The 15,797-nt window shown below is 36.3% G+C and overlaps 1 protein-coding gene across 3 annotated transcripts; it reads right to left on the bottom strand.

Annotated features, from left to right (window-relative positions):
- Positions 1–625: 625 nt before the first annotated feature.
- Positions 626–7,703, bottom strand: LOC131030630 (uncharacterized). Of its 3 annotated transcripts, none has more exons than XM_057961522.2 (12): positions 7,284–7,703; positions 6,709–6,802; positions 6,256–6,447; positions 5,116–5,288; positions 3,322–3,761; positions 3,126–3,228; positions 2,651–2,994; positions 1,954–2,486; positions 1,613–1,781; positions 1,331–1,492; positions 1,155–1,243; positions 626–1,051 (listed from the first exon to the last, which is right to left on the bottom strand). In XM_057961522.2, exons 3-12 carry the CDS (start codon positions 6,366–6,368, stop codon positions 907–909), a joined length of 2,271 nt encoding a protein of 756 aa, XP_057817505.2. In that variant the 5' UTR covers positions 6,369–6,447; positions 6,709–6,802; positions 7,284–7,703; the 3' UTR covers positions 626–906. The 3 variants fall into 3 exon arrangements, with proteins under 3 accessions (XP_057817505.2, XP_057817503.2, XP_057817504.2); XM_057961520.2 differs by having other exon boundaries at positions 1,613–1,814; positions 7,284–7,701; XM_057961521.2 differs by having other exon boundaries at positions 1,613–1,814; positions 6,256–6,448; positions 6,748–6,802; positions 7,284–7,701.
- Positions 7,704–15,797: the final 8,094 nt, after the last annotated feature.

Below are 15,797 nucleotides of genomic sequence, written 5' to 3'. Positions count from 1 at the left end.
GCCCCAAGTCTCTTGTATACAAATTATGGCCATCCACTTCCACCCTGGGTCTGTAGAAATGAGCTGAAGATCCTCTCCATTGAACAGGGTGGTTATTGATCTCGTTAAGCCTCAGAGCTAAAAGCCACCCTAATAGGGTGAAACCTCAAAACATACAACCATTGGCACCCTATTTGAATGTATTAACTTGAAAGCAACTTTTGTTCTTTCTGCCATATGTTACATACTGTACAAAAAAACAAAACGATCTGGGCTTAGTGGAGCTCCCTGTAGATAGGCATTACAGTTATTTGGGAGAATTAGTGTAATTGATGAAATCAGTTGACTGATTGAGCTTCTGAAAATTGTCACAATGAGAGCCCTGCGGTGAAAACACAACTTGATATATTATTTTTGTCAAAACTACCTTATAGCAATCTCGAAGTAGAGCTTAGACAGGCATAGAAGACAATGTCATGTCGTTTACCACATTGTTAAACCAAATCTGTTGAGCATTATATTCATAATAAATCAAACGACGCTCACTAAACTCTACGGATGGCAATTAATGTTGTAAACCTTACTTTAAATGGCACCACCAATCAATGAAACGCTTGGAAATAAGAGGTGCTCTCATCCGTTGCGCTAATTATATCAAATGAGCTTTTCAATTAATAATATAATCAACACCTCAAGAAAGGTAAAATCTTTGACAACGGGGATAGGGGGGAAAAATCTGTTTAAAGATATTTTACAAAAATAATGTAATCTAACAAAATTTTGACGCTCGGGCCTCCGCCTCTAGCATTTCTGACTCATGATTTTTCACATGTAGCAACAATGACCTTGAACCCTTAAGTTCAGTAATAACATCAATGTATCAAAATAAAGATTCAATCCCATACATGGGATGTGTCAGCTAAATGACTAGCCTCTGTGTTTATTAACATAACTCAAGAATCCAACTCCTGCTGCCTTGGGCTGTGAGCGAACTCGAGTAGATCTTCGTATAGCAGCTTCTTCCAATGCAAACCTCTGTGCAATTTCCTTTAATCTCCTCTGCATTGCATTACTACAGAAGACAATAAAATTAAACAAGTTAAAAATTATGTACAAGTACCACCATAACATTGTGCCAGAGAAAAAGTTAAAAACTAAACTAGAACCAAGCTCACCTTATATTTGTACAATGTTTCTCTAGCTGCCTTTGTAAGGCTTTCTCTCTCACACCCTTAGGATTCAGGGAGCCCATAAGCAACTCAAGCTGGCCAAAAAACCCCAATGGAATAACACTTGAGATGGTGGTGCAAAAAATTATGGAACATTCACAAATTACAATAGTTAAGGTTACCTCTTCCTTTGCACTATAGTAGCCCCATTGGCTAGAATCTTCACTTTCAACAAAGAGCCGACCCTCGCGGCGAAAAAACCAATATCTGTTGTAATTCTTATCCTTCCCTAATGAATTTGTCCGAATAAAACGTTTTTCTATTTCTCGTTCAAAATGCTCTTGCTATTATCAAATATTAAAAACATCACGTTAATCATAATCATTACAACTAAAGCATTTACCCCAATAGAATATTAAACTTTGACACACCAAGAACTGAACAGAAACAGACAGCATGCATACCCTTTTCTGCATCTCCAATGCCCTTTGCTCTCGAAGCTTTTGTTCCTTTACTATCTCAGCTTTTGCCTTTCTTTTCTCTTGCATTTTCTTCTGCTCTTCAAGCCTTGCCATTTCTTTTTCTCTTTCTTCAGCAGCTTTTGCATCTAACTTCTGCTGTAATGCAGCTCGTCTTGATGTTGGCATAAGAGAATGGTTTACATCACTAGACAAAACAATTGAAATAATTCCTCAATCCATGATTACTTGAAAAACAATTAATGGGCTATAAAACATAACGAATTCACCGGATTCTGTAATAAATGTAGTCATGGTTAAAATGTAAAACCAAAATAAATCCATACCCATTTTCATAATGATTTTCTGATACAATCTGAGTTTTATTTGCATCTGAAGTCTTAGTTACACCATTGTCAGAATTAGATCGCTTATGTCCAGAAGTGGATCCATTCTGCTCAGACGCAGAACCATTCTGTTCAGAAGCAGATTTTAACACATCAGAATCTAAAGCATCCATGGTCTTAATGTTTTCACCATTTCCTTGTGTAACATTTCCATCTGGATCCTCTTTGCCCTCAGCATTTTGTTGTTTAAGTAGTAGTAATTGTTCTTTTTTCCTTCTAGATTCCTCCATCTCCTCCTCTCGTTTTGTAGCTGCTAGTGCCTGTCGTTCTTCAATATATTCATCTAGTTGCCCTCTAATAACATCAGAAGGAAAAGCTCGGTCAACCAACTCATGCAAAAAGCCTAATTTTGCATGTGGACTTAATCCCCGGTAATTACCACCCCTTATCTCTTCCAAATGGTTTGAATACTTTCCCACTTCTTCTACCTCAAAAAATGCACAAAGATGGTCCTGCCAGTTTTGTACTGACAACTGCAGCATGTTGGAAATATAGCATAAACCAAAAATCAGATACTTCCAAAGAAACCAGTATAATTTTAATTAAAATACTAAACATTAAACATTTAAAGACAATCGCAGATTTTAAAGTATGTAAAGATTCCACTGGCTTCTTAATATGCTTCCCAGGCATATACCTTAGGCATTTTCTTCTTCTGCATTAAATCCTCATAAGCACTGGAGTCTTTTAACACAATACGGAGGAGAGCACAATGTGTCTCTGCCAAGAGAGTTATATCACCTTCCTTGTAATCAATGGCCTTCTCAAAATCCTCAAGGGAGAAGGGCCACAAATGAAGCACTTTGTTGAAGGAAACGCAGAAGTCCCAGACCATTAGAAGATCCCCTACACAATCCATAGGCATGAGAAAATCCGTAGCTGGTAATGGCCTTTCTGTAAAAACTGGATCATCTGGACCAGGCTGCACCAAAGAATCTTCAATAGGATATTTAATAGGTTCCACTTTCGGTTGCTCTTCAACTGCAAAGTGTACAAACAAAGAAGCAACATAAATATACCTCATGCAAAGCAAGAAGATATTTTGAATATTGATTTATAGTAAGAGAAGACAAAATGACCAAAAAGCAAGCTCTTTGACTTATGCTAGGTACCTTTGTCTTTTTCTTTCTTTGCTTTGGATCCCTCATCTCCCTCTTCCGTTTCTTTCCTTTTGCGCTTTTTGCTGCCATTCTCTCCATTTTCCATATTCTGTTCCTGGAGATCATCAACTTGAGACTATAATATTAATGCAACAAGGATGCAAATAGACCATAACGTACAGAAGACATAGATATCCGAATGACTTACAGAGCTTTTTTTATTTCCTTCACTGTGAGGATCATGTTGTTTCTCCTGTTTAACAATTTTATTCTTCAGATCCTCTGGGATATCAGTGGGAAGTCTGTACTTCTTTGCCAGTTCGTCATGTACAATCCAACAAGGTGGGGTACTGCACCTTGTTGATTCTCTGATAAAAGACTTCAAGACATCTTGTGTAACAAGAGGCTTCTTTCGAACCAAAGTCTCAGCACTTTCTACAGATGCATCAGTTAATTGTTTATTTTTGTCAAGCCAACCAACTTCATACTTAAATGTACCCTCACTATCATCAATCTCCTGGATCACCTTCAGAATCTTGCAAGGGATTAAAGTGTCTGCTTTTCTACCTGTGACTTCTTCACCTACCAAAAAGACATCTTTGATGCTTTGGGATATTTTGGGAACAAGCTCTTTTAACCTCAATGTGCCTGCAATGCAATTGTTGAATACATGAAAATGTGTGATTAAGAAAAACCATTTTGATTTGGTTGTTAATAATTTTAGAAAACCAAAAAAAAACCATAACATAACATAAAAGTTAGATATCAAGCAAAGATTATTGACAATTCAAATAGCTACCCCTAAATTTTCCACAAGAATATTAGTTGGGACTAAATTCAACCAGAACAACCCTCTAGAGCTCTAGTTTCTATCTATTTAACATTTTCAATGGCATAGCCACAGTAATTGATATAGAAAAAGTTCAGAAATTATGTTCTTGCAAGGAAAACACATGCAGTCTTGAACTCACAAGCCGGATACTCAATATACCCAGAATACAAACAAATAAGCAGACTCCAGCTATTATGCAGCAGCCATATAAACAGTTCTTAATTCTATCTTTCAGCAGTAGAATACCAATTGGAAATGCAATTAAATAGATTCATATGATGTAAGCTACATATCTGCAATACAGCAAGGCACAAATTTAAATTGACTTAACTTTATCAGTAAAGCACAAAAACTGCCAAAGGAACGGAAAATTGAGAAACTCTAAATCTGAAAATATTAAAACTCATCTTTAAAAATATCTGACACAAAAGGGATGGCACAGCTCAGATTAGTTGAAATATTTGATAAATTTATGAAAAACTGTCACTGTAGACAAACAATTTAAATATCCAAAGTAATGATATTCATAAATGGTGCACTGTAGCATATTAATTAAATTATTTTAACACAAAATTCCTCATTACAAGAATATCCTGATCATTATTTAAGAGTCAAGACACTGCCCCCACCTGGATGCAGCAAACAACCCCAAAAAGATATAATACTTGAAAAACTAAGAACCAAGTCATACAAACTAAACTGTGAAATCAAAAACTGGAACCACTTAAAAAACATCTTGGCCACATAATTTTAAGAGATTAAGCTTTATCTTAAATGAAGTAGAGGATGAAAAACTTCTGTCAACTTAATTATTACACAATGCCATTAGACACAGCGACACAAATATTTGCAAGTCACTAAAGCATATTACAACTTCATGTATTACATCTTTATATAAGGACTGTCAAAAATACCTTTGAAAAAAATATTTTGAACTGGATGCCAATAGTTAAAATCATTTGAGCAAGTAGATGCATCTTAATATGTCCAATGGGCCAACTTTAGCCCATAAGACTTAAAAGGCATCTAATCTCAGCCTCGATCTCTCACAAATATATCCACCTTCTAACATATGAATCATGTTTGCAAGAACACAATAACTTGCTCACAATTGAAATATTTGATTTACCAAGTAACTTCTAAGCATTATAAAGGATTCAAGAAACTCACTGAACTGGATGTTTCGCAAAACTAATCCAATCAAATCCTTTGGAAACTGTTGAACCTTCTCTGTCGCACAACGTTCTGAGACAAGAGCCTCTTCATAAGTTAAATTTGTCTTTCCAGTAACTCTGCACACCCATACTCTCTGGCGATAAAGGTTTATCCGTTCCAAATATTCTCTAAATTAAAATTAAGGCATTAAAACAATACTCTACATGAGGCAGGAAAAATCAAGAAAAGTATTTTACGTGACTAATTCAAATTCACGGCCACTGGAATTCAGAACTAGAACTGAAGCACAAAAATGCAAATCATTTCCAAGTGAAAAAAATACTGATCTTGCATATTCAACAAGCACTGTAAAGTTTAAGGGAAGAAAAAAAAAATTACAAATTAAACTAAAAAAAATTGGAATCAGCAATAAGGCAGTGCATTAACTAAAATTACAAAGGATGTATATCAAGTTGTAGCATAACGCACATTAATCTTACAATGACGAACAAGTTTATCCTGCAATAAGTGCGACTTATTACCTTACTCAAGGTTACCACTTTATCTATGTTCAAGGAAGACCCTATAGGATCTAATGGACCAAAAAAATAACATATATAATTTAAGTTATTGCAGCTTTCAACTTCAGAGTTCATTTTTTAAATAATATTCCCGAGTTCTAACTTCTAAAGCATTCCAAATATAACTCTCATCATACTATAGTGCGAAGAATTGAATAACAGTAAAAGGAAGCAATCATGGCATTGTTCAGTTACAAATCCCCCTCGCTGATATATAGTAGGCAATAAGTCTAGCAGCCACGTTGCAAGTCTGTGATGTACCTGATTATCGTCTAACCCACGTTTACAAATCTTAAGAATGTTGTCCTATCTTCTACTGCAAATGGCATTAAAGGCGATAACTTCATTCAAGATCAAAAATAGAAAAAGTCATTCCCATACCATACTTAATTATAGTTGTCTATTAAACTATAACCCTACCAAGTGATAGATAACCTTGCCCAAGATGACCAAGCAACAGGAAAAAAACCATCATTTCATAGCACATTGAACTTATCTATTCAAACCAACAGCTACTTAGTATATCCTTATTCACCATAGCAGGAAATAAAGAAATATAAAATTCCAAGGATACTGATAGTCCTTGAAAATTTCCTTGGTAAATCGTATCTGAAATACCAAATCATTGGGTTTAATATCTTCCGGTGCCCTGGCAAGAGGAAACGGCTTCCTCTTGAAGAGAGGCATAGAGAAGAGAACAATTCGCCCCAAAGATATAACCTTCTTGAGTAAATGTAGCTTCTCAAAACTGCAACGAAATTCCCTCCTGGAAACAAGAAACACACATCTTATTAAGTTCGTTTAAAGCAATAAAAATTCTCACTTTTACACGTTAATTTTTCCCTCTACATTTCATCCTCCGACAATCTAAAAATTAATCATCCTTCAGCCATACATGAAGTAAAAACCCTAGATTTCAGTACACTCCATCAAAGTATATAACAGTATTTTGCTAGACGTTGACTTAAATCTTAGGATTTGATTACGATGTAGCATTCACAAAATTCACGGCATACAAAGGCTTCACCTAAAAAATTCTCAATTGCAAGGCTTCAACACACTCTCCGGCATCAATTTCAACCTGTACCACATGAAATCTCTTCTGAAGCCACGACTCCCGCCTGCATTAAAGAATTTCACCGATTCAATTTTCGAATGTGAACTGAAAGCGTTCGCAACATTAAAAAGGAGCCAAATTGAACTTCCAGCCCTAGTTTCATGCACAAACACACAAAAACCACTCCAAGAAAGGAGAACATAACAAATGTTTTAAAACATTTCGATGAAAATACAGAAAGAAAATTCCACAGTCAACCACAACGCCCTTCATTACAAAATCAAAAAATAAACCCAGGAAGAATTTAAAAACAAACACATTCAAATCAGAACCCTTGTTTTCTGCTTAAACACACAAAAACCAGCTCCTTTAAAACAGAGAAAAAATTAAGCGCGCAAAAGCACTACAAATTAAACAAACAAACAAAATACGAACGCTAGACACCAAATCTTTTCACCACCAATCCTAAAAAGAAGACTGAAAAACACACAAAAAATAAAGGCTCACGAAATTTCCCGCTTATTCTGAGAAAAGCTGATACATACCCGATAAACGCCAAAAATTCGCCAATTCTGAGATGAACCTTTAAAAAAATAGCATTAAAATGGAGCTGCCGAGAAATTTTACAGCCACCGAGATTCCGAGAAAAACTCCAAATTAATTAAATCTTTCGCGGCAACAGTCATTCAATGGCTCAAATTGTAGCTCTCAACCTGCTCCGTCGATCCGCGCTAAGCGCAGACTTCGCCGAAGACAATTTCCACTGCTTCAGCAGCAGAATGTGCACCTGAGGGTCTGGTTTTCGGGTTTTTTTCTTCCCTTTCCTTATTTGAAGATAGCTTAGCTTATACCTTGGGACAATTTACAAGCCCGCCTTTTCACCGCAAAATTTTGACGGCCAAAAAGGTTACCGGGAAAAGAAGAGCGTATCTTAAACTATTTTCTGGCGGGGGTTTGAAAATTTTAGTTGGCTTATGTTGTTCGCATGCGGGTTTTGTGATCATTGGAGAGAGACGTGGACCGTTGGATTCAGAGGGAATCGACGGATGCGATCGATTCATTAGTTTTGGGAATTTGTGAGGAATGTTCGGGGGATTCCTCGGCTAGGGCTTCTTACCCTCTTCATATATTTTGTATGGTTACAAAAAGTTATTCTCAGTGAAACAAATTCACTTTCTTGGCAAAGAATATAGTTTGTGGGCGGGAATTAGGGTTAGGGTTAAGGTTAATACAAGATTTAAAGGGGATTAGGATATTAAATAATTGAATATTTTTAATTGTAAAAGTAATTTAAAGATATATAATTTTTAGTTAGAAGATTTTTTATTTATTGAAAGGTCTTTTTCTAAGAAGGGAAGATGGTTTATTTGTAGGGGACGTTACTATTTTAATTTATGGTTTTTCAAGTGGGTGAGGGTTTATTTAGAGAAAAATTGGATGGAAAAGTTTAAATATAATAAATATGTATTAAGCTAGTTTTAGGTTCAATTGTATGTCTTTTAAAAAAAAAATTGCATAAATTTATTAAAAGCAAAAGAATGTACAAGAGATATCAACAACCTAGCAAGAGGCTCTACCAAGCCAAAAATCCTAAACAAATTAGTTAAGACACGTGAAAACTAACGATTGTGTGCAACAATCAATTACAATACGAGAAAATATTACTTTTCTCCAAGAGTACAATGCACATGATCATCCCTAATGATATTGAACATTGCAAGTAGAGACCCATTATGGTTTTTAGCCAAAATAATATTCACTTTTGTTGGATGAAAAACACTAGAAAAGATAGATTTGCAACATAGCATCCAAATATATAGAATACATTGTCAAAAAGATTCTGAAATTATATGTTTTTATTAAAGTCTCACAAGGAACAACAAAGAATGTGAATTAATATTTTTTGCAATTGTAAACAAGCCAAGCTTTGTTGGGTTTTCTTATTGTGTCATGTTTGTATGTTATATAAATGGTTGTTAAGTGGGCCATTATTTACAACTTTTTTGTTATTATTTATTCTTTTAGGTACAAAGAGGGAGGTGAGTGCCTCGAAACGAATTTCCTTCACTTTTTTTTTTTTTGTGGGTGGGAGGTAGGGGAAGGGGAGAGGGCGAGTGGATAGGGGATGATAGAGGGGAGATGAGGAGGGAAGGATCTCTTACATGTTTGTGAAATTGAATACAAATTATCTTTGAGAAAGTCACTATTAATCACTTTTGTTGGAGGAAAAACATTAGAAAAGATAGATTTGCAACATAGCATCCAAATATATAGAATACATTATCAAAAAGATTCTAGAATTATATGTTTTTATTTAAGTCTCACAAGGAACAACAAAGAATGTTAATTAATATTTTTTGGAATCGTAAACAAGCCAAGCTTTGTTGGATTGTCTTATTGTGTCATGTTTGTATGTTATATAAATGGTTGTTAAGTGGGTCATTATTTACAACTTTTTTATTATTATTTATTCTTTTAGGTACAAAGAGGGAGGCGAGCGCCTCAAAACAAGTTTCCTTCACTTTCTTTTTTTTTTGTGGGTGGGGGGGTAGGGGAAGGGGAGGATAGAGGGGAGATGAGGAGGGAAGGATCTCTTACATGTTTGTGAAATTGAATACAAATATCTTTGAGAAAGTCACTATTAAACCAATTGCACTTATGACTTGGAAAAGTAATAAATAAAGTTAATTTCAAATTTCATTAGGATAATAGACAAGGTCGATTGAAAGCTCGAAGTGAGGCTAGTAGATAGAGGTTGGTTGCAAATCTTTAACAAGGTCAACTATAATTTCAAATTAAAGCTAATTAAGTTCGATTACTTGTACTATGGAAGTTTTGAAAGAAAAAAAAATCCTTAGTGTAACTCTTAAGCCAAAGAAATTTCTAAGTTTATTACCAATTGTGCCCTTTAGATTTGGAAATGGTCTAGGTCCATTATCTCTGGGAGCAATGGGCATTTTACATATTTGTGAATTTGAATATGAATTATATTTGTAAAATTCGCTATCAAAACAATTGCTCTTGTCACTTGGAGAACTAATAAATAAGGTTATTTTCAAGTTCCATTAGGCTAATAGACAGGGTCAGTTGCCAAATTAAAGAGAGGCTAATAGGTAGAGGATGGTTACAAATCTTGAACAAAGTTAAGTACAAGTTCAAATTAAATCTAATTGATAAAGTCAATTACATGTCATGTGGTGGTTTGGAAAGAAAAGAAAAAAAATTTGGTGTGACTCTTAAGTTAAGGCAATTTATGAGTTTATTAGCAATTGTGCCCTTTAGAGTTGAAAATTATATATGGTGCAATCACCGGTTAGGAGGGACCTCAAAGAGATCAATCTAGACCGAGCATCAAGAGTAAACACAACAAAAACAAGAGGATATGATGGAGGCAATGTAAAACTGAATGAATTAGATCATGAAAACTTATTATAGATAACCAGTAACATCCGGATTACAAGATTCAGCTCACTGGCATGCTACATACATGCTCAGTTACAAAATTGGTCAACTCCAAACCTCAAAATAATAAGGTCTATCTTCTATGTTCTATCTAACTTTGATTTCTAATGCTTAATTACAATGATTTATATGATCCAAGGAGATCCGATCGACCCAAAAGAGATCAAATGTCGAAGAACAAGATCAAATGTGTAAAATCAATAGGTCGGCCTCCGCCAAATAGATTCCTCTAGAAAATCCAAAGGATGAAGTGTGGATCAAAGGGAATGTCGACCACACGCCAAGGAACATCAGAATCAACAAGTTGGGCTCCACAAGCTATGGAGAGGATCCGGTAGATTCACTAATGCAAAATAGGTCCAAGCGGTTCTGATGCCAAAAAAATGTCTCAGAATCCGGAATCAACAACTTGTCAGAAAATGATCCAAATGCTCCACGGTTTAGGAATAAGGAAGATGATCATGTCCTCAAGCAAAATCCAACTCCACAAGATCTGGTGAGCCAATGCAAGAGAATACAAAAAGAAATGTTGAAACTGCAAAACATAAAAGAAATATTTTTGGTTGATGCAAGATTGTCAAGAACCGAGGATGCTCTTGCATCAGACATTCGAGGTTGTCGAAAAAGCGAGTCTCTCACTTTGTTGGGGTCAAAGGAAAACCAAGGTTGTCCACCTCTGCCTGAGAAATCCAAGATGAATCTTCAACTGGTTTGTCCTTCCACTTTATAAGATACTCCTTATACTGACTGCTTCGGGTGCTACGCCCAATTCTACTATCCAAAATGTCTTCAATCTATTATGGTTCCTTTCGGGGCAACTATTTCTCCAAATCTGCAATATTGTCTTTACTGATTTCTGATTCATGATAGTGATGTAGATCTTCAATGTTAAATATAGGTGAAATACTCAAACCATATGGTAACTCCACTTCATATGTGTTTCTGGAACTAAACTTCCTCAAGATCTTACAAGGTCCAAACTTCTTCATCTGCAGCTTGTTATAGGTTCCAACTATAAATCTTTCTTTTCTAAGATATACCATCACTTCATCGGCAACTTAAAATTCCTTGTCTCCTCTTCTCATCTGCTTTCTCCTTATACTTGTTGTTCATATCTTCCAAATGTTGTTTAACTTGAATATGTAAGGTTGTCGTATGTTCTGCAAACTCTTATGCTTCGGCACTCCTCTTATCTTCATTACTAATATCGCTTAATTTTGATATACCTCTAGGGTGTGCTTCAGTAACAATCTCTAGGTGTTTTTTTGGTACTCCTATTTACTGAATTATTGTAGGCAAACTCTGCTTGTGCGAGAATCAAATCCAAACTTCCGGTTTTCTCTCCAACTAAGCATCTCAACAAATTTCCCAAGCTTCGGTTTACTACCTTTGTCTGTCCATCTGTCTGTGGGTGAAAAGTAGAACTGAACTTCAAATCGGTCTTCATCTTCTTCCAAAGTGTTTTCCCAAAATAACCAACAAACTTAGTGTCTTTGTCTAAAACTATGCTTCTAGGTAATCCATGCAATCTTACTACCTCCTTGAAAAATAGGTCAGCTACATGCACTGCATCTGATGTCTTCTTACAAGGTATGAAATGAGCCATCTTCAAGAATCTATCCACCACCACAAATATAGAATCATTTCCTCTGTGTGTTTTAGGCAATCAAAGTATGAAATTCATGCTTATGTCCTCACAGGGTCTCTATGGTATTGTCAAAGGTTTATACAATCCCAAATTCTGACTACTGCCTTTTGCAACTTGACAAACTCTACAACTCTACACAAATCTCCTAACATCCTTATGAATTTGAGGCCAAAAGTAATGCTATTGTTTTATCAACACTAAAGTGTCTGGCTAATCCTCCACTATGCTTCTCCTTTATCAAATTATCCCTCATAGAACTCTTAGGTATACACAACTGAACTCCTCTGAATAATATCCCATCCTAAATGAAATAATCTAACCACTTGCTTCTATCTACCATAACCGGTTCTTTACATGCTCTCCAAGGTTCTGTAAAATACGAGTAATCATCATACAAGGTCTTCAACTCCTCAAATCCTAATATTGTCACTCTCATCTCTATCAGCAAATTCCTCCTTCTACTCAATGCATCAGCAACTTTGTTTGACTTTCCACCCCTATGCTTCAACACAAAGATGTAACTCTGCAAAAATTCCACCCATCTCACATGTTTCTAATTCAACTTACTCTGACAGTTCAAATATTGTAAGGCTTGATGATCGATATACAACACAAATTCCTTAGGCAACAGGTAATGTCTCCACTTCTTCAAGTTAAAATTCCCGATCATACACTGAATATCTCCTCCTGGCATCATTCAACTTCTCACTTAAATAAGTTGTTTCTCTCCCTTCTTGACTCAATACTGCTCTGATTGCATTCCCACTTGCATCACAATCCACTTGAAATGCTTTATTGAAATCTGGTAAAGCTAACACGGGTTGCTTAGTCACTTTTGGCTTCAACAATTCAAAACTTTTATTTACTCTGGTGGTCCACTTGAATTCTTTCTTATCTCCCCTCATTGTCTCAGTCATAGGACTACAAGCTGAACTGAAATTTTTGATAAACTTCTGGTAGAAACTAGCCAATCCATGAAATGATCTTACCTCTCCAATGCTTTCTGGTGTAGGCCATTCAACAATTGCTTTCACCTTCTCAGGATCCATCTTCAATCCATCCGCAGATATCACAAATCCCAAATAGACTAACTCATCCTCCATGAAAGTACACTTCTTGAGGTTTATCAACAACTTCTCTTCTCTCAACCTCTGCAAAACTTGTCTTAAATGCAACAAATGCTCCTCTTTTGTCTTATTGAAAATCAGAATGTCATCCAAATATAGAATAACAAACTTACCCGAGAATTTCTTCAATACCTCATTCATCAATCTCATGAAAGTACTTGGTGCATTAGTCAACCCAAAAGGCATCACCAACCATTCATACAATCCTTCGTTTATCTTGAATGTTGTCTTCCACTCATCTCCTTCTTTGATTCCGATCTAATGATATCCACTATTCTAGTCTATCTTTGTGTAGTATTTGGCTCCACTCAGACAATCCATTATGTCATCCATCCTAGGTAAAGAAAATCGATACTTCACTGCGATCTTGTTTATTGCTCTAGAATCGGTACACATCCTCCATTCTCCATTCTTACTAGGTGCTAATATTTTTGGTACTGCACAAGGACTCAAACATTCTCTGATCAAACCTTCTTGCAATAATTCCTACACTTGTCTGTTCAACTCTTTATTCTTTGTCGGTGTCATCTGGTGTGAAGCTTTGTTAGGCAGACTAGCTCTGGGAATCAAGTCCATGCAATGGCCGATACTTCTCACAGGTGGTAATCCATCAGGAACTTTATTTGAAATGATGTCTTCACACTATGTCAACAACTCCTTTATCTCCTCTGGTTGTTCTTCTTCATACTCTAGATTCTCGGTCTTCTTAGGAACTAAGGAAAAACACACATTCTCATGTCTGGTTCCATCCAGAAATTTCCTTCCATCAACCAAATAGATTATGGCATTTGTACAGACTTCACTCTTCAAAGGCTCCTCCAAGGGTAACAAGGTTTGCTTCATCCCATTCGCCACAATAGTGTATGTGTTCTTCCTCCCGTCATGTACTACCTGTCTATCAAACTGCCAAGGTCTTCCCAACACAAGGTGACAAATATCCATAGGCAAAATATCACACAAGACTTCATCACGATAATTCCCAATTTTCAATTTCACCAAGCATTTCTCACTTACTAACAACTTACGATCATCCTAAATCCATGCTATCTGATAAGGCTCAGAGTGTTTCAATATTTCCAACTTCAACTTATCCACCATTCCCTCTAAAACAAGATTATTTGAACTACCACTATCAATAATTACTTTGCAACACTTACCAAATACCTTACATCTGGTCTTGAACAAATTTTGCCTCTACAAAGGCTCTTCATCTTCTCTAGTATGCCACAAAGCTCTCCCCATCATCAACAGTTCTTCATCTTCTGGTTTGTTAGCTAATCCAGTGAGGCTTTCTTCCACCAATGGTGTTCTCCTAGTGTTTTATGTCTTCTTACATTCGAAAGCATGATATCCTTCTCCTCCACACTTGTAGAAAGTTCCTCTAAACACTCTATTTTCTTGTCTTCTGTCATCTTTTCCAAAACCCTCATTCTGGTAGCCATCAAGTTCTCTCCTTCGGTAAAAATTTATGTCATCCTTCCGGTATGAACTGGCATCTTTGCTTACTTCCTTATCCTTGTTTTGATCTGTACAGGTTCCTCTTCCTCTAGTATATCCTTCGAAAAACCTTCCACCTCTACCTCGTTGTCTCTTCTCATGTCTTTTGTTCAACTTATCTTCAGCTTTCAGGGCATACTAGTAAGCTTCTTCAACGCTCAGCAACTTGATCATATTGAGTTCATCTTGTATAGACATCTGCAATCCATTCTTATATCTCGAAACTTATTCAACCTCATCATCGACATGTCTGGATCTAACATTCAACTTGTAAAATTCTTTGGTATACTCCTTCGCACTAGATTCCTTCTGATTCAAGTTCTGCAACTTCTAGAACATATTTACTTGATAATCGGCTGGCATAAACTTCGATTTTAACTTAGCAACCATTCGCTCCCATGACTTGATCTTCTCTTTACCTCTTCTCTGTCTATCAACCTGCAAATGCTCCCACCAAAGAGATGCATGCCTTTCAACTGAGTACATGCATATTTCACCTTTCTTTCCACTGCGGTGTTCTCAAAATCAAAATACTTCTCCATCTTCGAGATCCAATCCATCAATTCATTTGAATCCAACTTTCCATCACACTCTGGTGGGGTAAAATGTGGTTTAGTATTCACCCTACTAAAAACCCTTAAGAACATTTCTTCACTTGGATCAATCGTCGTGGATTTTCTACTTGTTCCGTCAGTGCTTCTTCTTCATCCTTGCTCACATCTTCAATAGGTTGGCCTCTTCTCTAGGATGTCTCAACGGCTTCCAACTGGGCTACAATTCCTCGCAATATTTACATCATAGCAGGGTTTGCATTCCCACTCGCTCCACCATTCCTATTTCCTCTCTGCACCATCTTCACGCCAATCCTCTGCAGCTGCAGGTCCGATCCACAATCTGCCACCCCACAACAAAATTCTTATGACAACGCAATCTCTGGAACTAAATCTCGCTCTGATACCACTTGGTGTAGTCACCGGTTAGGACGGACCTCAAAGAGATCAATCCGGACCGGGAAACACGAGTAAACACAATGGAAACTGGAGGATGTGATGGAGGCAATGCATAATTGAATGAATTAGATCACGAAAATTGATTATAGATAACTGGTAACTTCTAGATTACAAGATTCGACTCACTGGCCTGCTACATACATGCTCAGTTACAGAATTGGTCAACTTTGGACCCCAAAATCTTAAGATCTATCTTCTATGTTCTATCTGATTCTGATTTTCAATGCTCAATTACAATGATTTATATGATACAAGGAGATCTAGTCGACACAAAAGAGATCAAATGTCGAAGAACAAGATCAAACGTGTAAAACC

Source organism: Cryptomeria japonica, chromosome 3 (genome assembly GCF_030272615.1).
Source record: "Cryptomeria japonica chromosome 3, Sugi_1.0, whole genome shotgun sequence".
In the NCBI taxonomy this organism is placed as follows: domain Eukaryota; kingdom Viridiplantae; phylum Streptophyta; class Pinopsida; order Cupressales; family Cupressaceae; genus Cryptomeria; species Cryptomeria japonica.
Note: the sequence above shows the minus strand (reverse complement) of the source record. Positions and strands in the feature narration are given on the sequence as shown.